The following is a 25,552-nucleotide window of genomic DNA, read 5'->3' as shown; positions in this document are numbered from 1 at the left end:
TTACAGTTCTGTCTTTGGTTTGTTTACAGATGTATATTAAATCCTTCCTTTGCTTTTTTTTCTGTTAACAGTACGAACCTCCAGGATCGTTCGATTCATTCCCTCGTCTACAGGAGCTCAGACGCCAGATGAGCCTGCCTAAATTCCAGTACGAGGCGTACATTATACCGGGCTACGATTCACATGGCGTAAGTACTTCCAGTCCAATAAAAGCTTCATTTGCATGTATCATTAAAATTTTGTTTCTTAACATGTACATATTAACGGTATTAATTTGAAGTAGTGTTTACCCGTTTATTACAAAGAGGCAAGTTTGACTTTCTCTTGTGAGGAAACACACACACACACATATACGCGTCTATGGTTGAAACCGAGGACCTGATTTACCCATAAGAATTTTACCGCATATCCGAGGATCTGTGTGTCAGTACGACTCTTGTCAACCGAGGACTCATTCGTTTACACTGTCTTACCATCCAACCGAGGAATATTATTGCAATACTTCTAATCGATGACCTATAAATAATGTACCCCTATACATGCAAAAACCACACAAAAGCAGACCGTTTGGAATGGTCTGCGTACCGAGGACGCCCTCGGTTCTCTGCGTGTCCTTGGGTGTAAATGTAAAGTTCGTATGTGCGTCCTCGTTTTACACCATGGGTAGGCCTAAGTGCACACACACAAACACGCACACACACACACACACACACACACACACACATTGGTATACTGAATGAAACGATACTATGTGTGTTAAATGTGTCAACTTCGAGGATCACGTCTTTTAATAGAAAAGACTCACGTTGTAAACTCTGCAAAGATTAGGACACTCTGGTATTGTGAATAAGATTTCTCACTTTCAAACGGAGGTCCCGACTTTGAGGCCTACCAAGTAGTGGGGTAGATATGAAGCAAAAAATTGGTCGAGATGCTCACATCCGGCGGAAAGTATAAAATTTTGCATGTAACGGTATTTTGGGGCGCTGATTTCAAAAATTGCCGGATCCAAGAGATCTGACCACGCGGTCAGCCGCCATTTTGAATTCCAATATGGCCGCCATCACAAAACATATTTAAACATCCCTATCTTCAGTTCTAAATGACCTGTGGCACCAAAATTTGATACACAAGAGTGTTATGACATGCTGAATTTGATGACAGATAAATTTGAAGTGTCTGACAAACATAGAATGGCCGCCATTTTGAATATCAAGATGGTCGCCTTGACGAAAAGTTCGATATCCCTATCTCAAGTTCTAAGTGATGAGTGACGCGGAAATTAGCTGCAAACAGGTATTTTTACATGCTGAGTTAAAAAATGGAATAATGTGATGTGTCTGACAAACGCAATGCCCGCTATTTTGAATTCCAATATGGCTGCCAAGACAAACATCATGACTAACATTCACGGGCATGCCCAAAAGTGCAGCAAAAATAAAGCATAATGCACCTTTCACTGACGTCACAATGTAAATACAACAGCGCGCACTCAATCAATTACAAACGCGCGCTCAATCAGGCAGCCTAATTTACAAACCCGAGATAGAAATTTTCCACACTACAACATGGCAACTATGTAGGAAAATTCAAATTGGTTGCCGTGCAGCTTATCAGACATATCAAATAAGTCTGTTATTGAAGTCGTCATATCACCATGCTTTTATGTATCAAATTTCAATGGCCTATGTTATTCAGAACTGAAGATAGGGATCTTTAAGTGTTTTTGTAACGGCGGCCATATTGGAATTCAAAATCGCGGCCGACCCAGTCATCAGATCTCTTGGATCCGGCAATTTTGAAATCAGCACCCAAAAATACTTTTATATGCAAAATTTCATACTTTCCGCCGGATGTGAGCATCTTTTTCACACATCTGCCCCACTAAAGTGCTTATTTCCTGAGGCGAGATGTTGTATATTCTATAATAGTGTCTATTTTCTTGAGCGCATTACAGGGACAACGCTAATTATCATTACACTGTATAAATTATCATTATATACATAATTATTATTTACCTATGATGTTTGTCCCGATTCTGGTGTATAAATGGGTACAGGCAATGTTGAGGGAATAATACTAATAAAGTCCTCTTGGTAAGCAGTGCTAACACTAAAAAGGCTACAAAGATCATTTTGTAATTATCATGACACTGTTGAAGGTCCTGTTTACCTTTGGGAACAGTGATTCAAAAAATGTTCAAGATATCACATTTGATGCATATGTGTAGGTCTGTAGTATCACAAAACATCCTACCATATAACATTTTTGCAATAAAACCTGAAATATAAGAAGATATCAGTATTTTTCTCATTAAACCATAACTGTAGATGGTTTGGTCTGGAAACATTTTCATCTTAACTGTTGCTCACATTTTGTGTATCGATTATACGGATTCGAATTTTTACAGTGGTTGTTTCTATCCCTAACTCACATTTAAGAACTATTTCAAAGCACTAAATGCTAGGTTTTTGTTTCTTCTGCAAATGGTAAATTATGCCTTTGAGGTAACCGTTTTGAAAACTGATATACACACATTGTGAAAGTGTTGTTCAATTTTCCTTATATGTCTATCTTAAGAAAACAAAAACTTTTAACCTTTGTATCTTTCACAAATATATATACAATATGGATCCAACATGAAACAGAGCGAGTACCCAGCCGATCCGGATAGGCGTATCTACTGGATGTCGGGATTCAACGGTACCGGCGGTGAGTATAACAATCTGATCTTTCACTCCCGTCTTCGTTATTATTTGTATTTTGTTTTACCTGTCTATACGACACGTGTTTATATTATGTTCAATAATATTGGCCATTTTCAAACAGCTTTGCTGAGGATAAAACTGAGTTGCTAAATTTGGTACTACATTGTTCCTGCGAATACGCTTAACGGGCGTGGTAAATGTTGTATTCCTTTGTGTCTTACGTTTCCTTGAACTATTATTATGTGTTTATTATTTTTTTTTTCTAATTTCATGTGCCCGTTGGTGTGGTTTTGAAATATAGGTCACAATGTTATTTGTCATTTTCCACCTATAATAATATCATCTACAATAAAGTTGGCAATCTTTTTGAGCTTCTGTATATCGTCAGTTTCTTTCTTTAATTATTCTCTGTTTCAAAACGCATAAAAATCAATGCATGCAGACCAGTTTACATAAAGGATAATTCTCCATTTTGGTTGACATCAAAATCAGTCGATTGGTCTCGACTGGCAATCACTTCAGCAAAACATACAAACAACCAAACAAACAAGCAAAACAATGAAAAACACTTAACAATTCTACTCAAGAGGATGGTGCGACAACGCACCAAAAGCCGGAGATTTTTGTAAAAAGAAACAAAAAGAAGAAGTATAATTACTTTGATGGCTGCACCAAATGCCAGAGATTAAAAAAAAAAAAAAAAAACTTTTCTTTGATTGACTTATATAAAGAAATAATTGCAAGATTTATAATCGGAACCGCATGTGATATGCGTATGGGGATCCTGACGTGTGGGCTTAATTCTGTAGAGGAATATGTTCTCAGTGACAGTTTCAGTGTCTCTTCACCCATTCAGTTTGATTGCATCATTGCAATGGCATGTCATAAAAAACAAACAAACAAACAAAAAACAAAAAAGTCCATTATCAATGTTTATATTGTCTCATTTTGTTTTGTTTGTCTTCCTCATTTTTTCTTTGCAAACAGGTTATGCCATAGTGACTCAGCTGAGAGCTGCCATCTGGACTGAGCCACGGTTTGAGTACCTCGCCAGGCAGCAGCTCATTTGTGATTGGGAGATCATGATTCTGGGTGAGTCCAAGACTGCATCCATTTCATTTATTTCATTTCCAACAAATATAATAACAGTAAAAACATTGACATATACACAAATACAGAATATCAGTACAACTCTGAAAGGAAATACGGTTGAGTGTTGAAGTACAATAAGCGCTGTGACTCTTATGTCAATACGACAACAACAACAAAAAAATAGGGGACTGTTGAAAAGCAGGGCCCGTAATTTACAGTCTTCTCATAGCGGTAGTATACCGACTGGGGGTCGAGTCAGGGGTAAAACAAACAAACAATCAAACGACAATAACATAGAACAACAACACCACAGCAAAGGATGTCCAAAGTAATCAGATGGGGGTTAAAATGTTGAAGATGTGGTAGATGAGCATAAAGAAAGATTGTTAAGAGGGAAATATGTCAAATGGATAAATATCACAGGCAAAATGGTCGAAGTTATACTTTATCAGAGATACAAGTGTCATCGATTTAAGGAAATGATAATTACAATGATATAAGTAGCCGAACTCTCAGAAAGTAAAGTGTTAGAGGGAAAAATACCATTTAGTAGATCCTTCACTTTTTTTCACACGTGGTGCATTATTTTTTGGCGTTTTCACTTCAAAATGTTAACCCCTGAAATCTCTACTCTAGATATTGTGTGTAATGTAATAATCATACTACTAACGGTCTTTTGACCAGGAAAGCCTCTTCACTGTTATCACTGTTCTTCCAGAGTACACTGCCATCGATATTACACAAGCATTGCCAGGTACCCAATTTTAGATCCGAGTCGACACGGACATCGTAGGTATGGGTGCTGTTCGTTATTCCGAAGGTTCGCTATTCCGAAGGTTCGTTATTCCGAAGGGTCGTTAATCCGAAACACGCAAATTCCCTATACCTAGAGGTTCGTTAATCCGAAAATGAAATAGGGTCCGTTAATCCGACAATTTGTGGCGTTATTCCGAAGGTTCGTTACTCCGAAGATTGGTTAATCCGAAAATGAAATTCGGAACAATGAACCTTCGGAATAACGAATCTTAGGAATAAAGAGCCTTCGGAATAACGAATCTTAGGAATAAAGAGCCTTCGGAATAACGAACCTTCGGAATAACGAGCTGTAACCGTAGGTACCACAAACAACTTGTCGAAGGACGAAAGCACATGGCAGGAATCAAACCCGGGACCTCCATTCTTAAGTCAAGATTTATATCCACCGTACCACACTACTCCACTCTTACTCCTTACACTTAAACTTCTCATCGTGTGATTTCTCTCTCTGAAATGGTCATTCCACCATTTTGTTCCCCTATCCAGGAGATTCCAACTACCTGACGCCTTGGGAGTGGTTGATCCGGGACGACAAGAACCTGGAAATCGGCGAGCTGCCGGGCGCTGGGATGGACATTGGCTCTCGAGTGGGCTACGATCCGCTTCTCATGCCTTACCGTGAGTCAGCCCAACCGACCTTCGTGGTAGTGTCAATAATGGCTGTTGCCATGGTGTCGTCACGGAAACATGAAAAGTTTTGCTGAGTTCGTCCCACCCTCCCCTTACTCCACCCCATCCCCAACATGCACACATTTACACATATTGAAGTGAACATTTTCTTCAATTTGTCTCCCTCTAACTGCTAACAAATGACAATTTGTAAGATCGCAACTGCCGATATGTAAATCAAATAAAACATGTCGGGAAAAAAAAAAAAAGGAATCACGGGAGACAAATACAAGAAAATTCCCACCTCAACCTTCGCCCCTCTACTTAATATTCTCTTGCTTTCATTTACACATCACCATTTTCACATACCAGATACAATAAATTTTAAAAGCTGAAATAGTCAACGAAATGAATATCACACGTAGGAATTACTATTACTGACACCGTTGACAGTTGTAATTCCAAGAAAAACAGTCGGGAGGATGTGAATGTAACTTTTTACTTATTCTATGCGGGAGTAAAGAACAGATATCTGATGCTTATGGCACAAGAAGATAGGTCAAATTTCTCTGACATGACCTACAAGAAAGCTTCAACATCGTCTAATTGTATGTCTCCTTCAATGGTATATCAATGGCTATATAAAAATGACAGACGTACTGAAAGAAAAGAAATAAAACGCTAACTTTCACGTACCATAGAATTAACATTGTAATTGGATTGGAAAGAAAATAACTTCGGAAAAGATAAAATCATGAAAGCAATAGAAGAAAAGACCAACCACTTAGTTCTGTATATAGGTTCAAAGTCAAAGTGTTATGACTGGAGGTCGCAAAGACAGAAACATAAGGAGTAGATGATTGGTAGTAGTCTAATGAAGTTTGGAAGAGACTATACGAGTAAGAGAGCACACCAGCTATTAAGCTCTCGAGTGAAGAAAAAGATAATTTCTTCATTGTTTTATTTTGCACTGTATTCATTCGTTACCTTGATTGATTTCCATGATTTACAGGAGACTGGTATAAACTGGAAGAGACAAACTTTCTAGAGGAGCGCTCCATGAACCTCTTCAAGACCGAACCGGACGAGAACCTTGTCGACCTGTCGTGGATAACCCTAGAAGGGGAGAAGGATCCCTACCCTGGGGAGAAGCTCTTTGTTCAAGACCAGGTTGTGTATACAGGTAGGCACCATCCCAACTACCATCGAAACTTCATGAAGAGTTTGATTGCAAAAAGGTGTTAAGCGCCATTTTGAAACATTTAGAGTAAGTCCATCATCAGACAGATCACAATAAAATCTTTCCAGTCATACCTTACTTGTTACATATCACGAATAATAATCTTAAAGTTATATGATTATGATTAAGAATGTTATACATTTGCGGATCATTTTCTTTATCATTTTGCAACTTTAAAATCTCAAATATCTCAAATAGACACAAACGGAGATAAATTGTTTTTACAATCGCTTTCAAACTCTTCACATGGTGCAAACAAAATAGCAAGCATGTGCTAATTGTCAAGTATAAATTTATTTCACTATTTAATGCTGAGGCCAGCGCATTAGAAGAGATCTCCACCTCCTATACCCTGAAACTAAACATATATAACATTGGGATCATGTATTTTTTAACGTTTAAAATGTATTTGAATCTTTTTTCTTCCAATCTGTGTCTACGTTGCTAAGCTATTACGCTTCATCCATGGGACTTTGATTTCATATTCGTCTCTGAATTGCCTGTAAACAACGCGTGTTGTTTTGTATGACTCCCCACCCCACCCTCTCTTTGCTATATACTCGTACAGTCGTAATTTAATTTCTTCGCTTCCTTTCGTTTCCAGTATAGTGTAAGCGGACTTATTTCGTTAATCCTGGAAAATTTACCGTTCATCCACCAATCTCACTTTACGGTTTTCCTTCTTGCTAATTCATTTCTGTTGCAGGCCATTAATCTCTGTCTATCTGTAATTCAAAGTGTGTTACGTTTAACATAGTTTCTCTTTAGCTACCGTTTTCTTACGGAATTACTATCACAGGATCTCATATGAGTTGTGGCCGGGTAGCCCGCGGGCCACTTAAAAAACTGGTGTCGGGTCACCAAATTTATGTTTTGGTGGCCCGATCGGGCAACTACGATTAAAAATGGATCATTACTTTCGCATTTATTTCGGGCCACTACATATCTTTTTCAGCCCAGCAAAACTTCAAATGTAAATATTTTAATGGCCCGAACCGGAAAAAAAGTTGGTGTCGAGCCCAGGCTATTGTATAGTCTTCCTCCGTTCGTTTCGTCCCAGGTTATACGTGGCAGCAGAAGATATTTCAGGAAATGACGGACAATCCGGAAAACTTCCGGAACGTCCGGGACATCATGGCGTCCAGAGGCGTGGACCTTCTCATTGTGAACGGACTCGATGAAATCGCATGTATGACAATATTGTAATGTATCAGATGATTGTACGTTCTGCTCGACTCAAAACATCAAGATCATCAAGATCAACGTAGTTGAAAAGAACACATGGAAAGACGCATACATACATACACACAGACACACACAATCATAAACATGCATATATAAATATATATGTAATAATAATTATATACAGGCTTTTGTACGTGTGCATATACATATGATAATGTTCGGTTTTTTTTTTAATAATGTTCGTTTTAGCAGTAAAATATTCAAAGCGCTAATGACCACGTGAAGTGGAGTCATCATGCATAAGAATAAAATACTGTAATGAAGCAACTGTTAAAAACTTAGATCGTTAATTAGTCATATGTTAAAATTGATGTTGTAGTCTGCATATTCAAATAATCGAACCCGTCACCTAGCTCACCGTATTTTTGTCTTCAAGATAAAATGTTACAGCTTTAAAAACTGACTTTATCACAATCAGTGGGATAGTATCACTGTCATCAACATATTTCATCAACACAAATTTATTTATAAAAGAGAAGATCCATCAATGGTGAAAAATTATAGACCCATCTCATTGTTACCTGTAATATCGAAAATTGTAGAAAAAGTAGTTTACAAGCGTCTCTACTCGTTCATGATTGAAAATGAAATATTAAATTCGAATCAGTTTGGTTTTAGGAAAGGATTTTCTACCGATTATGCTATAATCAAATCTGTCGACAATATTATTGATGCGCTTACTAAAAAAGAGCACATAATTGGAGTTTTTATGGATCTTAGTAAAGCATTTGACACTATTGATCATGACAATTTACTTGAAAAATTACATAATTATGGCGTGAGAGGGATTACTTTGTCGTGGTTCAGAAGTAATCTAAGTCATCGAAAACAATATGTTGCATTTAAATCCAGTCACTCATTATATTCTAACGTGTCATGTGGTGTCCCTCAGGGATCTATCCTCGGGCCCCTACTTTTTTTGATTTACATTTAATGATATTATCAATTCCTCTCCTCGTTTAAACTTCATCTTATTTGCAGACGACACCAACGTTTTTTATCCCACAAGGACATTGTAACACTGGTTGATACACTAAATGTGGAATTAAGCAACATCTCGAAATGGTTTAGAAGTAACAAGCTTTCACTGAATATTGATAAGACATGTTTTATACACTTTCATACGCTTCAATCCCAACCCACCCTTCCTCAAAGTATTTCTATTGATGATACAAACATTGCTGAGAAACATTCAACCAAGTTTCTAGGAGTGACCCTAGATAACAATCTAACTTGGAATACTCATGTCCAGAATATTACAACAGCAATATCTAAAGCAACTGGTGTTTTAAGGAGAATAAAATACTTAATTAATGATCAAACTTTAATAATGTTATATTTCTACCATATGGAAAGTACTGCAATATTGTATGGGGCAACTGTAGCAAAACTAAATTGAATACAATTTTTCTTCTCCAGAAAAAGACTCTTCGTATATGCACACATTAAAATTTCTTGGCTCACAGTGATCCCGTATTCTATCACCTAAAAACTCTAAAGGCCCATGATATACATTCATACCTCAGTAACTGCCATATTTATGTATAAACACATTCGAAATTTATTACCACTTTTTCATAATAACCCTAGTAACCAATGACCATATTCACTCATACCCTGCCCGTCGTTTCCATGATTTTCATTTAAGTAATCCAAAGCTTTTACTTGCTCAAAGTCGATCAGACACCAAGGTCCGAATACATGGAACACAACAGTGTGCATCCTTGCTTTCATTCAAAGCAAACTTAAAGAAACACATTTTATTACAGTATACTTCCAATACGAACTAAAAACAAATAATTTATATGACTAATGTTGGTCTCCCGATAGCAATATCGCATATCGTTCCCTCTTCCAGCAAACCAATTCTATTATCCTAAATTCCAGCCTATCTGCACTTTCAAGCACTTGCACGCACATTCACCACCATCACACATCAGTTTATTTTCCCCTGCTATCTTCGCAGCAGAATTTGTATTATTACGACTCTAGTACGTCCCTACCTTTTCCTCGGGCCGGCCATCTTTTCAAGCAAAGCTTACAATGGCGGCCCTCTGCGTAATCGCTTCTTAAATACAATTGTTATTGTAATCCCATTTGCATAGACATGCATACTGTATATTATATCATTAATTTTCTTTTATATCCTTGTTTATGCAAGTCGAACGACTCTGTTTTAAATATACTTTGTATGTTTCCCACATGTTCATTATTACGTAATTTATGTATATTGATTTGCAGAAAATAAAGTATCATTCAAACAAAAAACAAACATAATTGTTAATGTATGTTGTAGCAGTTAACTCAACAACTAACACACAATTAATAGATCCAAACATAAAACCTTAATTGCAATGATTTTGTATTACCAATCTAACTGAAAATAAAGTTATTTTTCTTTTTTCAGGGCTTTTCAATATTCGAGGTGAAGATGTTCCATTTAATCCTCTCTTCATCTCGTATGCTGCCATCGGACTCACCTATATCAAGTATGCTCAGAGTGCACACACGTTACAGTTCTCTAACAATATTTATGTTCTTGAGCTAGAACTAGTCTTACAATTAAGGTTATTCGGCGTCTTCTTCATCATTCGTTCATTAGTTTCCATCAATAGCTTTAAAAAGCTAGCAGTTTTTCATCAGATATTGTATCGAGATGACATTCAATATTTGAATGAAATGTGCTATTATTTCAACTAGAGAACAACCCTTTTGGTTTATCATGCTTTTTCAAGCAACCTCAACACTTTGATGATCTACGTGATAGTTGCAATTGCTCATATTGAAAGCTTTATGAAAGTAAATTGTAGAGTTACATACAAAACCAAACACGTTGACTTGTCATTTCATGTAATTCCGAACAAAGTTGCAATTTCACCTGATAAACTGTTCAACACGGCCATTGGGCCTGCATCTATCGCGTGAGCTGTCATGGCTACAGACATGACAGGGAGCCAGGTTCTCTCCTGAGCCTCCTCCGTCCCCTCTCGCTCCACCCCAGTCTCCCCCCCCCCCCTGTTCCATTCCCTCCCTCTCCCATCTTCTTCTATCTCCTTCCCCTCCTCCTCCCCCTTTTTCTCTCCCTACCCCTCCAACATTTCCCATCCCCTTTTCTTCTCCTTCTCCTCCCCGTAACATTCCTTCTACTCCTTCTCCTCCTCCTCCCTGTATTCGCCCCTCTGCATTCTCCCCCCATTCCCTTCCTTCTCCCTCCCTTCTCCCCTCCCTCCTCCCCCTTCCCTTCTCCTCTTTTTCTTATACCCATCCCATTCGTTGTGTTCCACAAAATCTGAGATCTAATGTCTTCAAATCATCGCTCCCCCTACCAGTCTCTACATTTTTGACGCGGGCAGTCGGCTTGAAAACGATCAGAACGAGTACAATCCCGTGCGCCAACACCTTGAGCTCGACACGACCCGATGCACCGGCTGTGAGTATACTCTTACATGGTGACAATCTTCTGGCGTTTGATACTCAGAACTTTTTTATGTTCTCCAGCGCTGCCAAGGAGGTACTGGTTCGCCTAGTACCTTTTTACACACATATATTTCTTTAATTCATTTCAATTCAATTCAATTCAATTCAATTCAATTCAATTCAATTCAATTCAATTCAATTCAATTCAATTCAATTCAATTCAATTCAATTCAATCCAATCCAATTCAGATGAATTTATTCATAGTTTTCTGCGTTGATTATAGGCCTATACAAATGAAATACAGTCATTTCCTTTTTTCTACACAATAGGGCATACAGTGTATACATCCGAAAATACAGTGAAATTTACACGCGTACAATAAAGCTGTTAAGAGATTGAAGAAAAGAATAAGAAAACACGTCGATTGGGAGTAATCAAAACAAGTGATCTGATTGAATTATGGTATGGTACATATTGTATTGGGAATGGGAGTGCAGAAGACTGTCGTCAAATAAGCATAAATTTAACACACACGTAATTATGCACATATTAAAATGTATAATCTAACTGCGTATAATCCCATATAAATATGCGTGTGTTGTGAACAGGATACTTTATATAATAATTCAACCATATTGTGTCTGTGGGTTTATTTTTCTATGTACAGTGTTTGAAGGATGTGTATAAAATACATGAAATACATAAATGAATTGTTTGAAAAGATTTTATTTTCTGCATTTCATATTTTCTTTCAGAATAACAAAAATAACAAAGGCAGGTTCAATTACACAAATACAATTCTGAAAATTATTGACATATTACATAGTAAGTCATATTTTGTATGTAAAGACACATATGATGCAGAGGGCCGCCGTTATAAGCCGTGCTTGAACAGACGGACAGCCAGAGTTAAATTACCATTTTTTATTGTAGTACTTGAACACTAATACAGATGGGCCATGTTAAAGTGCGTGTAAATCCAGTTTTATACAATTACTTGGTAAACAGGAGTGGTGCCTGTGAGTGCGTGTGCAGGTGATGAAGCGCGAAAGTGTTGATGGTCAGCACTTCTAAGAAAATGATTGGATATGTTATAATATGGGCGAAGGGTCAAGCAGCAAAGTAAAAGAAAAGGAAAGGGGGTGGACCAAATATTGCCTTGTTGTTGAGTATAAGAGGTACATGTTTAATGATTACTGTACCGTATGATATTGTGCCAAGAAATATTTCTTTGTATTTGCCTTAATGCCTAAATGTTTACTTGTGAGCACTCGACGACTGTGTGTGTTTTCGCTTTTATGTGTGTAGGATGTTTATTGTTCGTTTTTTCGTTTTGTATTAATTTTTTCCTTGATTGAAGTTAATCAAACTATGTGATTGTTTTAGGCATGCTGTATATTTTATTATATTTTGCTTCACTCCTTACTGGATGGGAGAAATAAAACTGAGTTGAATTGAATTGAATTGAATTGAATTGAATTGATATATAAATATATACAAAATACATTATTAAATACCTTCTCCCGTTAACACCCGATTGTGTGTATGTGTTTGTATATCTGTGTGTAATAGGATGTTTATTCATACATAAAATATATAAATAAATGTTTGCCCCTTACAGCGCGTATGTGTGCGTATGTGTTTGCATTTCTGTGATTGGGATGTTTATTTATACATAGAATTATGTTCGCCCCTTAGCGCCCGACTGTATCACCGTCAGAGACGTGACAGCCTTCTACGATGATCTTGAGCAAACCAACAATCTTGTCTTCAGCCAGAAGATCTGGTTCAGCAATGACACCAACACCTTCGTCTACGAGTCCATCATGAGGAAAGTCGGCAACGACGATGTGAGCTCACTCCCCTTTTTTGTTTTATCTATCTATCTATCTATCTATCATTTATTTATCTATCTGTCTATCTACATATATATCTATCTATATCTGTTTGTCTGTCTATCTATCTATCTATCTATCTATCTATCTATCTATCTAACTGTCTATCTATATATCTCTATCTATCTATATCTCTGTCTTAGCTGTTTCTCTCTCTAATTTTACAATGGAAACTGCAATCAAAATTCAACATGGCTTTGATGAGATCATAACTATGATTCGGTGATACCAGCATAAACGGTGGAAGTTTCATTGCAACTCACGACAATATGTATAAGATGAGGTGTCATACAGTGTCATATGTTATATCGCCTCCCAAATAGCGATTTAAGTGTCTTGTTCAAGAATCTTTGCTAAATTTTCTCCTTTATAAGATGCTCATACATCCTTATAATTATGGTCTATTTATTTCAATATCTATAGCTGTTATCGGAGTCAACGTCATTATAGAAGCCTGAGTAGGCGTTTTTATTATTTATTCAAGTAAAGTGGCGTCCATGTACATTTTTAATGAGTGTGAACCCCAATGGTAGTTTCGAAGTGACTTTGTGTGCACATGTAAATTTGTATTTCAGTTCGCAACGTGAATGTGAGTGTGTGCGCTTCTCTGTGTCCTTGTGTGTATGTGTGTGTGTGTGGGTGGATTCATTTGGCTTTTTGTATATATTTTTACTTAAGAAAGATACAACAGTCTTTTATCTTTTTAAATATTTCCATTTATGCAGAGGAAGTACCTGATGGAACCGTCTCCCATTCTGCTCATGAAGGCAGTGAAGAACAGTAAGGAGCGGGAAAATATGGAGGAGGCCTTTGTAAGTACCCCATGCTAGTTTGCACCCTAAAGTCTGGTGCTCTGATGGGGGTATTTCATGAAGGGTTTTGTGTCAGATGGTTTTTTTTTTTTTTTTTTTTTGACAAACTGTTATGAGCTACTGAAATCCTTGCATCTGAATGGCTGAAACCAAATATGAACGACAAATTTGTCGAGACAAAACGCTTCATGCAATGCCCCCCCCCCCCCAAGCAGAAATCGCTGAGCATTTTCTTCGCATTGTTTACGCAGAGATTTTTACTGAATTTCTGGTTTTACAATTTACAGGAACAATGATCATACTGATACATTCAGTTTCGCATTCTACCAAAGCTCTTGCTGAAAGATTAACGGTAAAAGTCTGTAAATGTGTATTGTCAATAAACGCTGATCGGAAATGCATTAATAATATTCTTCGAGTGAAAGATGTTTCGTTGACGCAAATATCACTTACATAAACTAATCAAATTCAAGTCTTTTTTTTTTCTTCTATTTGTGTTTGCAAAGTGTTTGCTTGTGGTACTGGAAGTCATTGCGAGACTTATATGTTTTATTACTTAACCATAGAAAATGACTTAAGGGGGCATCAGGTTTGATGAAAGTGTACGCTGACTAGATTGATCTATTAATTTGATGTCATTTTCACCCAAGCTACATCTTTCTTTACCAGTCTTTGTTCCTGTTTTTTTCTTTGCTGTTTAGGTCGTTGATTCAGTGAATATGATAGAAATGATATATTGGATGAGCGCTAGACTGCATACTATGGATGTAAGTATCTCACGATTTTGCAGATGTAAATAATAAGGATAATAATAATGATAATAATACTACTACTACTACTACTACTACTACTACTAATAATAATAATAATAATAATAATAATAATAATAATAATAATAATAGGGGATATTTACAATGCCCTTTACCACTCAGTGTGAGTGCTCAAATGCATGGAAAAAAAATGTAAACATCGCCTTTAGTAAGTTCTGCACATTTCATAACAAAATTGATTATAGTCTATGCCCAAAACAATTCAAAGCCGTTTCAGGCTCTGCGACAATCATTAATTTATTTTATCAAATATTATACATTTGCATAAAAGCAGTAATCATTGCACTTTTTGAGACTAATGGTGTGCATTTCATACCATAAATTCTTCGAACATTTTATTTCGCTCTCCGTATAAAATCAGATATTTTGTTGTTATAAGAATATACATGTTCCTTATTTAAATATAGATGTTGAAAAGTAGCTTTAAAAAAGAAAGAGAGAAAAAAAAAGAAAAGAAAAAGGTTGAAAGAAAGAAAGAAAGAAAGAAAGAAAGAAAAAGATGAACTTCGAAGACTAGTGCAATAATCAATAGTAATTCCAAGATGGCGGTGGAGGAGTGTTATTGTCACACGCCATGTGGAGAAGTAATACCCTACATAATGAAGTACATTGTAATTGAAACAAATTATTCTATCTCCTCCATCTCCTCCTCTCACCCCCATTTCTAAATGGAGGATCCCACTGTGGGTGATATCAACACGTTGACTGAATGGATGGTGTCAGAGCGGACCGAAACACTGCGAGAGTGAGTGGACATAGAAACACTTTGATTGATGAATTTTCATTTCATGTCGGCTTTTTATTCGCCACTTTTCCCACAGCAACACTGACATGACTGAAGTTCCTGTATATTTTCTCTCTGTTTTGGTGTATGCATGTTTCTTGATTGAACAGAATTATATTTCTAGCTTTGATTTGACCTAATACAATGATGAAATGAGATTGCTGCTTTGTTTGATTTTGACGACTCGTTTTCTCTTTATTTCTTTACTCAATGTCCATGTTGCTTCTAATCAAACGATTTTGTATGAAACGATGAATAATTTAGATGTTTACGTATTCATTGTCAGGGGATAATGTTTTTCAAGCCTTCATATTGTGCTAGTTAGTTAATTAATTGGTTGTTTGTTGCGACGAATAAACTTAGAGAAATAATGAATTTTAATGGAAGGACTTTCTTAAACTTGTCACATAATTCCCGGTCACATCTGTCAGAGCAAAATATATTTTATACCAGTCACACTCTTCCGGCCATTTCTTCTAAAAACTGATGTTTGTATACAAATTTGTCATCTACTTGATCATGTTGGTTCTTGTATTCATTCTTTACTTATATTCGTGTATGTATGTACCTGTGTATGTTCATGACTCAGAGTACAGACGTCCTATATGTATCCAAGCTACGAGACCATAGCGGCTATCGGACCCAACACTGCGGACTACTATTACCAGTAAGTACGAATTGCTACTATCATTATGGTGACTATTACTCTTTATGATAATGTGATACTGATAATGATAATGTTAGAATAATGGTAGTGCAATATCATTTTAAATGATACATTAGCACTTGTAGGACTCTGTGATGTTAATCTCTATTATCATTTAAGTGGTATGGTAACAGGGAATGAAGCGTGAGGGTCTAATACTATTCATGTGTGTAACAGAAAGAGGGGTGCGGAACTGATCACTCTAACCGGTCCGCTTTTTTTAAGTGGAACGGGGTTATGTATTCACCATGCATTCCATACTGTTCATTGTGCCACTACTGATGAGTTTACCCCATAGTAGGTCCGTTAAACCTGTTAGGACCAGTGCCCAAGCATCCTGTAGAATCCTTATGGTATAGTTATCAATATCATGACTCGGTGTGGTTTTTTTTTCACACTAGATCGCATTTTCACTCTTTGTTCTAGCACCAATCTAGATCCAATATTGTATGTGATATCATTTATAATTTTGTGCTGCCCATTTTTTTTTTCTTCCTGGTATTCGATTGGGCATGTTTCTTTCTGAACCCAGTCAAGCACATCTTAACCGGTGATTCTGTCATCCGCTGGATCCTTACTACCCCGAGTAGGCCTACTGAAAAATTTCGATTTCTCTGTCTGTAATGCTTTGAGTGCAATAACATCTTATGTGTTTCTTTATCCTTAACAGTCCCAAGGAGGAGGAGGATGTACCTATCACAACAGGGCAGATGTTTCTTTATGACATTGGCGCACAGTACAGGTAAGATAACGTAACTTAAAGGATAAGTCCACCTTCATGTACATATGGATTGAGTGAATGCAACAATATTAGTAGAGCACATCAGTGAAAGTTTGGGGAAAATCGGACAATCCGTTCAACAGTTATGAATTTTTAGAGTATCTGCGTAGTTACTGCTGGATGAGAAGACTACTACAGTGTATGATGTCACGTGCGTACAACGATATAAGGAAAATAAAAAGAGAATTTCACAAAACTTTACTTTTTGAATAAAGTGCACATTTCTTTGACTTGTTACTGACGTATGTTAAGGGTGATATTATTCCTCCTGCCTTCTGAAAGAGAGAAGTGGAGTATTCTTGTGTTATGCGAAAAAAAAGTGAAAATATGTTGAATTTTCTTTAGTCTTTCTTTATGTCGTTGTACACATGTGACATCACAAGCTATAGTAGTCTTCTCATCCAGCCGTGACTGAGCAGAAACTTCAAAAATTCATAACTTTTGAACGCATTGTCCGATTTTCCTCAAACTCTCACTGATGTACTCCACTAATATTGCTGCATTCACTCAACCCACATGTCTATGAAGGTGAACTTGTCCTTTCATGGTTTTCCCGTGCGTTCAAGATGACTCACTGTTGTAAGTTTCACACATATAGCGATGTATATGAGTGCCGGTTACGGGCTCGACATCCACGACTCATACAGCCCGCGAGTCATACAACCCACGGGTCATACAGCCCAAGAGTCATGCAGCCCACGAACTTGATACTAAGTGAGCTAGGTCCATGAGCTCGCGACATCAAGTAAAATAGGCCCACGAGCTATACGGTCCACCAGCTCGACACTATAGGCAAATAGGGTCCATGAGATCGAAACTAGGCTAAAAAGGCCCACGAGACATTACAATACGGGGCTGTATGCAGTGTGGGTCTCATGGGCCTTTTTTGCCCAGTGTCAAGCTCGTGGGTGTCGAGCTCGTTGGATAATATCATCTGTACGATAGCCTATCCACTCACCATGCATCCCATACAAAGTAGTAGTGCATATAGAACTGATGGAGAGGAAGATAGGTTAGTCATTGTTGCTTCAACTCCCTTCACAATATAGGTTTTTGTATAAAAGGCTACCTCATAGGCATGTGTGTATGAAATTGGTGCGCAATTGGCTCACTGGCATAAAAAGGGTTAACGCTGTCTGTTATGTGACAGTGAGATCTGAGAGGTAAGGGGAACACGTTGATTGATATCATTCCTCAACCTTTAAAAGGGCCTAACACAATTTTCATGATTTCCTGAATATCATCCAAAACGTTGACTGGGCCAACTCATTCTTTGGATGCGTTTGTCGAACCGTGTCGATAATAATGTCGAATGTGTATGTCGAGATGCAAGATCTGTAGTTGATCCACTAAATCGTTGTACATATTTTTCATTGAGAAATACGAAAATAAATTGAAATCGAAACTTAAGTATAGTCGATACTGAGTATCGGTGCACTATGTAGTCATCATTTAAATGTTAACAATCAAAAAGATGTGAATGCTTTCCCAGAACCGGCAACTGTTTGGGATTTGTTCGTGTATGTTTTCTAACGTTTCTCACAGGGAAGGAACAACTACTTTGACCCGGACGTTTTTCTTTGACCTCGAGTATGACCTCCCATTAAACTACAAACACGTCCAACCCAGCGACTTCCAAAGAGTAAGAAGAATACATATACAATAAGCCATGTAATAACGCTTTCCTAAACTATTGCCCTCTCAGATCTGCCCTCCCTTTAAACTCCTAGGTTTGTTTTGTACCGGTGTGGTAATTTCAAAAGAAACGTTCTCTTCCTTGAGTCTAGTCGAAATGATTACTGACTATCACGGAAGTAGGAGATGAAAAAAATATGAGTGAACAAAGATTAGATGCTTTTTAACATGTTTAATGTGCAAAGTAAATAGCGTTTTTGACGGAAATGACGAAACGGTGAGGTGACCAAAAAAGCTTTTTATTCTTGTTCTCACTAGTTAACCTTTCAAGATTTCAAATATTTTTTCATAAAGTAATTAGATTATCTTTTTTATGTAAGCACGCGTTAATTTAACCATGGAATGACATATCTTTTAGAGAATAGATTTAATTTGTGATAATTCGTGATCTCTTTCCTCTAAGGAAATTTACACCCGTGTACTGATGGGCCACATCGATCTTGCGATGGCGTCTTTTCGATCAAATGTTTATGGTAAGCTTATAAAATTGATCATTGACATGTTGAAGATGTTATGAAAATAGTATATTCATCATATATTTAATCAAATACTTAGGGGAGATAATTATGATATACGCGATATGATGCATTAACTGTAAATATGTATATATGTATAAAAATATTATATACATATTGACATACATGATGTTTATAAGCATAATATACAAAGACATACTTGTTCAGGCGATCATGACTGCCAGAAATGATATGATCGTAGTCACGAACGATGTTGTTTAAAGGCATCACTAGCTGAAGAAGTTCATATACAATAAGTCATAAAAAGTAGTTTCTGTTCTGCCATTGATGTACTATTAGATTAGCTGTACTTGACTTAACGGATATATTGCAATTATTATTATGTAACGCGTTTCAAACCTATACGACAATAATTGATTTTTGAACGTCGAGTTCTATGATTATGGACTATATTATTAGCATGCAGCACACGGGAATCTACTAATTGTTGCAGCGAATCTGTTTGTTGTTGATATTTCGAACACGCTTTTTACCGTCTGGTCCTATATTTACCGAGGTTGCCTCGTTAGTGTACAACGAGAGGTCTTCCACAGGGCCTTGCTATTATCATAAACTTCAAACCGTATTATCGGGCGGCCAATTACCAGCTTTTGTGGAAAACAAGATCGTGTCGAACAATGATGGTGCCCTGGATTCGAATCCGGAACCTCCTTTGTACGAGTATGACGTACAATGGGCGGTTCCCCACTTACAAAGCTTAGGAAGTTGTAATTGACTAACGAATTAAAAGCTTCTATGAACCTTCACACCGTTAAACTTTGCATGCTCACGTTGCTTTGCGTCTATTTAGGACGAGATCTAGACGCTCTCGCCCGCCAGCCCCTGTGGGACTACGGTCTGGACTATTTTCACTCCACCGGTTACGGGGTTGGCCAGTACCTCTTGGCCCACGAAGGTACATCTCAGTTTGTATTGGTTTGTTTGTTTGTTTGTTTGTTTGTTTGTTAGATCCTTTTCACTTTTGCTGCTCTTGTTGTCGTTCTTGTTGTTGTTTTATTGTGTTTGTTTGTTTGTTATTCATTTACCGTATTTGTTGTAATGGTTCAGCTCTGATGTTCTTTGAGCAACTCATTCCCATTCATGAGTCCATAGCACTGAGGAGTTTCATCGCAAAATGGGTTAAGCGCCACTTTTCAACATTTCAAAGTAAATCCATCATCAGACAGAGCAACATGAAATCTTCCCATTGTACGTCACTTGTAACACAATAAGGAATATTCTTGAACTTATTCAGTTGTTACAAAAAATATCCGGTATCTTATTATTTTCCGTGTTTTTTTTTAAGCATCTTTAATCGCAAATATCTCAACTTAACAGGAATGGAGTTAGCTTGTGAAGAAAGTGAAGAAAATGAAAACAGTGGAAAGTTTTCGGACGAGAGTTCACACTGTGTGCAAATAACTTGACTGTTGATCTTGTGTTCGATTCAATTAGCATTATGACCGTTTAGATGTCTATTCCTGCATCGACCGTATCTTTACCTATTATTGGTTTTGACAGCGCCAGTGAATATTGGTGACTACACGCTCGACGAGGTGTTTTACCCCAACATGATAATTTCCAACGGTAAGTTTAAAGGTCCAGTTTACCTTTGGGAGCAGTGATTTCATAAATGTTCAAGATATCACATTTGATGCATATGTGTAGGTCTGTTGTATCATAAAACATCCTACCATATGAAATATTTGCAATGAAACCTAAAATATAAGGAGATATCAGGGTTTTTCTCAATAAACCGTAACTGTATACGGTTTAGTCTGGAAACATTTTTATTATAACTATTGTTCACATTTTGTGTATTTAACAACACTTAACATCGATTATACGGATTCAAATTTTGACAGTGGTTGTTTCTATCCCTAACTCACATTTTAGAACTATTTTAGAGCACTAATGCTTTCATCTGCAAATGGTAAATTATGCCTTTAAAAGCATCGTCTCTATCTTGTGTAATAATTTTACGGGTTTTCACGATGTCTTTTTTTTTTCTTTCTCTCGATTGTAGCTGGAATGGAAATCAAGTCAAGGATTCTGCTCAATTCTTGATAGGATGATATTGTGATGAAAATATTTAGAAAACCACTGGGTTTGTGAAATAATTAAATGAATTCAACCTATTGCCTTTTCTGATAATGGTAAGGGGGGCCGTGGATAGTTAAAATCACATATCGAAAAAAAAAAAACCAACAACAACAACAACCTTTCCGGGATTTTAATACTTATAACAATTCAGTTCTTGCCAAAGAATCAAAACAGGCTAAAGAACTACGCACCTTTGAGAAGCGATCAATAGACCTCATACAAGTTGAAAAAATACTATTTTCTTTCCCCTGTCTGATTGCTAATAGCGCAATTCGAAATCTCTTCCGGGCTGCTGATTTAACCATTTTCTTTCAGTACGGATGACAAGTTCATACACTGACGACAAAGCTTGACTTTCCAAAACAACAAAATCTCCATGGAAACAACGGAAATATTACACAATCATGTATCGGCGCAACATAGACACCTTGACGTATTTTGATCATAGTTATCGTCCTTATTTCTCCTTAATCGTACATAGTTCCGTCTTGCCTGTATTACCTACCCTGTCTGTTGTCCACAGTTTAAGCTGCAGCAACCATGGCAACTTCGAACGTTGAACATCAGTTGTAGTAGAGTTTATTTTTTATCGCATAAATGTACTGCCCTATCTAGGTCCTGGATATTACTACCTGGATCCTGACCTGAACTCGGACAACGACTTCGGCGTGCGACTTACGAACGTGATGAGAGTCGTGGAGGCGCAGAAGGAAGTAAGTTAGACTTTTCAACATTATGAGAAGTTTGCTGGATTCTTCTTTTCTTTCAAACAGAGGACAGATCGTCTTTGATTTTGAGAGAAATTTTCGATTGCTATGTATAAATTGTAATACATGTAGCAGGCATGGTTCTATTCGCCGGCCAATGACAAATATTCATACGTTTTCATAACTTTTCCACATTCATAATTAGAGCAATTCAATCTGTGAAAATAACAAAATCATGTTCTGTGGAAATTGAAGATCTTAAGTGATGAGGAAAGTACATGTTTAAAAAAGTAACAACAAACTAACACAAAATCCAAGCAAATGTTATGGACATTGCAATCAATAGATATCTTTGCTGTTTATCGTTTTCCGTAGTTTGTATCAGACAGTAGTTTAGAACTATCAATGACATGTGGAAAGAAATTGCTGTAATATAATATTCTATTAGTAGAAACACTCGGGTCGAATCAGGGAATCCTGTGCAAGTCTGCACGTTAGAGGGCGTGATTCCTATCCCCTATACTATCTAATGAAGATCTCTACTCCTCCTCCTCACGAATGTTCTTTGTTTGTTTGTGTCCTTGTCCAATAGTTCTCGCAGGAGGGCGTCCAGTATCTGGAGTTTGAGATGATGTCTTACGTACCATTCGAACCGAGGCTGATTAAGTTTGAATATCTCACACGCAAGCAGGTAACGTTAAAGGCATTATTTACCATTTGCAGATGAAACAAAAACCCAGTTTTAAGGCTTAAAAATAGTTTTAAAATGTGAGTTAGGGATAGAAACAACCAATGTAAAAATGTTAAGCAGTACATCGGCCAGTGTCAAGTATAGTTAGATATAAAATGTGAACAATAATAATGATGAAAATTGTTTTAATAATAAACCGTCTACAGTTATGGTTTACTGAGGAAATAGTGATATCTCCGTATATTTTCACTTCAATTCAAAAGTTTATTTATTTCCATCAAAGAAAAAAAAAACATGATTCAAAGCAGTATAAGTACATGATTAATGATTCAAATCGGTATTTCAGGCGCTATCGCCAAATGTTTATACGCCAGGATGTTTTGTTATACAACTGACTTACACATGAGTAATTATGCATCACATGTGATAACTGGAACATTTTTTAATCACTGCTCCCAGTGATAAACAATACATTTAACTATAATGTAATCATAACTATTATTTCTCTTTTTTTGTTGTTGTTGGGGTGCATTTATAGGCTTATGCACGTTTTTACTTATCTTTTTTTACTTATCTTTCGCACAAAAGATATCAAGGTGAAGTCACATCACAATGATAATTCTATCTCCGTTCTGCTGGTCTACTTCAGCAAAGAACGAACGTATAATAGTTTTTTTTTTTTTTAAACCTATATGCGCGCAGAGGTGACTAGTGTTGTGTGTAGAATCTTCAAAGTACGGAAATTAAAAAATAATGGTAATGATGATGATGATCATAAAATAACAGTCATAATAATTACAACAATAACAACAGTAATATCTTATATGGGAATTATAAGGCGACAAATCCATCTAACAGTTAGATGATCTGGGCGCAACCATGCATGTGCAAGATATGGACATAGGAGAAAGAAAATGACAAAGTGATGTCAAGGAAACCAGAGTTTCGGGAACGTAGATGTCTAGAGGGATTGTATTTTCATGAAAAAAAAAAAGAAGAATGTATTTCAATTGAAATATTCATGTCAGGTCAACCTTGTGTTCAAATCAGAGACCTGATCTCTACCTGATCTCTATATGTTTGTTTATTTAGTTGTATCTTTTTCAATGACTTGTGACATTGCAAATGTAATTTCCATATTGTGATTTCTTTACTTGTTTCCAATATGTTTTGAATAACTGTATTACCTTTTGGAGTATTGACTTTTTTTCCCTACAGATTGACTGGTACAATTCGTACAACGAATTAGTTCGGGAAAAACTGGAAGGTAAACTCTCTGCCAGCGCGCGGGAATGGATGCTGTCCCGAACTCGCTTCCAGAAGTATCACTTCGAGTATATAGGCGGAGCTTCCACCGTCTCCATGGAAACGACTGTCTTCGTGATCACGATATGCTCGTGTCTGTTTCAGATGCTCACAAGATACGCGTAGTGCTGCATGGTCGATGTGTGTGTGTATAATGCAGTATAATGCGTAGCCAAATTTCGAATAAACACAATGGCCCGAATTCACGAAGGTAGTATACAAATGAAACCATGGTTTAAACCATGGACAAAAACCATGGAGCGCCAAGTGTCGCATGGAATATTTCGTTACGAAATCAGTCATTTCGTCGATGAAATGATTATTTTGTAACGAAATGACAACATTTTGTAACTAAATGAACATTTCGTCCACGAAATGATATAATTTCGTTAACGAAACGGTCATTTTTTTATTTTTGTCGACGAAATGACCAATTTCGTAACGACATATTTCGTGCGACACTTGGCGCTCCATAGTTTTTGTCCATGGTTTTTAAACTATGGATTAATTTGTACCACCATCGTGAATTCGGGCCAGTTGTGTATAAAAATCCGAGGAGTACATCCCCCTTCCCCCCCCCCCCCAAAAAAAAATCAACAGGGAATTTCAATGGGAGACGGGTATCACTCCTTATCATTCAACAGCGGGCGCAAGGACCAGTTTAAAGTAACCCGAAGCATAAGTGCACTTGATAAACACAAAGGATCACGGTGAAATATGCAGCGATAGTAAGTCTACGTACTGGTATACCAAATTGTGATGAGAAATCCGATGGAATCCCATTTTCTTTGCTCATTTTTCCTGCGAGAAATATTTTTGTAACATACACTGTACTCTGTTTGCTTCATAGATTTCAAACTGCGTAGATTTCTCTCTGTAGTATATCATGGGATTGCATATTATAAGTTTCAGCATGTAGGGCCTATAGATGAAAAGTATAGGCTTATATTTTGGGCTCAAAGGAAGCCATCAACAGATTATAAATCCTATGTATGAATCTTCATCCAATATGCTAAAATTACACAAAGCGAAGACCAATGACTTTAATAGTCACAGAATGTCGTGACAAGACGAAATTATAAGGCTTCAAAGGCGTCATTCCCCTCCCTCCCCTCCCCCGTTCTCTAACGCTTAGATTTTCTTAGTTGAATTTTTTATAGTCTTAAAGAAACAAAAGCCGAGCAATAGTAATAAGCAAACTCCAGCTTGGAGGACGGAAGACGGACAGTGATAATAATAATAATAATAATAATAATAATAATAATAATAATAATAATAATAATGAGAAGAAGAAGAAGAAGAAGGAGAAGAAGAAGAAGAAGAAAAAGCATTATGAGAGTCGAAAATACCACTTTGCATGAAACAAGGGAATTTAAATTGGATTAACCGCGATATGTAAAAGGAAAACAAATATGAAGCAGCTGACCAGGGAAATTAGTTCATCAATGTTGTACAAAAGTACCAACTGTTGATTGTTTTTATCTGAAAAATGTAGCCAAGGGAATTATTGTCACCCTTGTCATAGTCTGTAGTCTAAACGTAGGAGATAAGTATGCAAAATTTAATTTGATTTAATTATTTTGATCTGCGAAATGATGTG

The 25,552-nt window shown here is 36.9% G+C and overlaps 1 protein-coding gene across 1 annotated transcript; it reads left to right on the top strand.

Annotated features, from left to right (window-relative positions):
• Positions 1 to 128: 128 nt before the first annotated feature.
• On the top strand, positions 129 to 24,078 carry LOC140242778 (xaa-Pro aminopeptidase 1-like). The gene is made up of 21 exons (XM_072322537.1): positions 129 to 188; positions 2,649 to 2,712; positions 3,696 to 3,800; positions 5,103 to 5,234; positions 6,238 to 6,408; positions 7,526 to 7,654; positions 10,118 to 10,199; positions 11,040 to 11,140; positions 12,827 to 12,978; positions 13,749 to 13,835; positions 14,537 to 14,602; positions 15,340 to 15,410; positions 16,039 to 16,116; positions 16,826 to 16,897; positions 18,482 to 18,578; positions 19,035 to 19,104; positions 19,958 to 20,062; positions 20,668 to 20,733; positions 21,865 to 21,962; positions 22,549 to 22,647; positions 23,866 to 24,078. The coding sequence occupies exons 1-21, from the start codon at positions 129 to 131 to the stop codon at positions 24,076 to 24,078; spliced, it is 2,118 nt and encodes a 705-aa protein (XP_072178638.1).
• Positions 24,079 to 25,552: the final 1,474 nt, after the last annotated feature.

This window comes from Diadema setosum, chromosome 19 (genome assembly GCF_964275005.1).
Source record: "Diadema setosum chromosome 19, eeDiaSeto1, whole genome shotgun sequence".
NCBI classification, from domain to species: domain Eukaryota; kingdom Metazoa; phylum Echinodermata; class Echinoidea; order Diadematoida; family Diadematidae; genus Diadema; species Diadema setosum.
The sequence above is the reverse complement of the archived record's forward strand: the minus strand, read 5'-3'. Positions and strand labels throughout refer to the sequence as shown.

Excerpts from the sequence above, each read along its gene's own strand:
- LOC140242778 (XM_072322537.1), top strand. The coding sequence starts at position 129 with ATGAGCCTGCCTAAATTCCAGTACGAGGCGTACATTATACCGGGCTAC. Across the intron at positions 5,235-6,237 it reads TCCGCTTCTCATGCCTTACC|GAGACTGGTATAAACTGGAA; the intron begins GTGAGTCAGCCC and ends CATGATTTACAG. Across the intron at positions 7,655-10,117 it reads CGGACTCGATGAAATCGCAT|GGCTTTTCAATATTCGAGGT; the intron begins GTATGACAATAT and ends TTCTTTTTTCAG.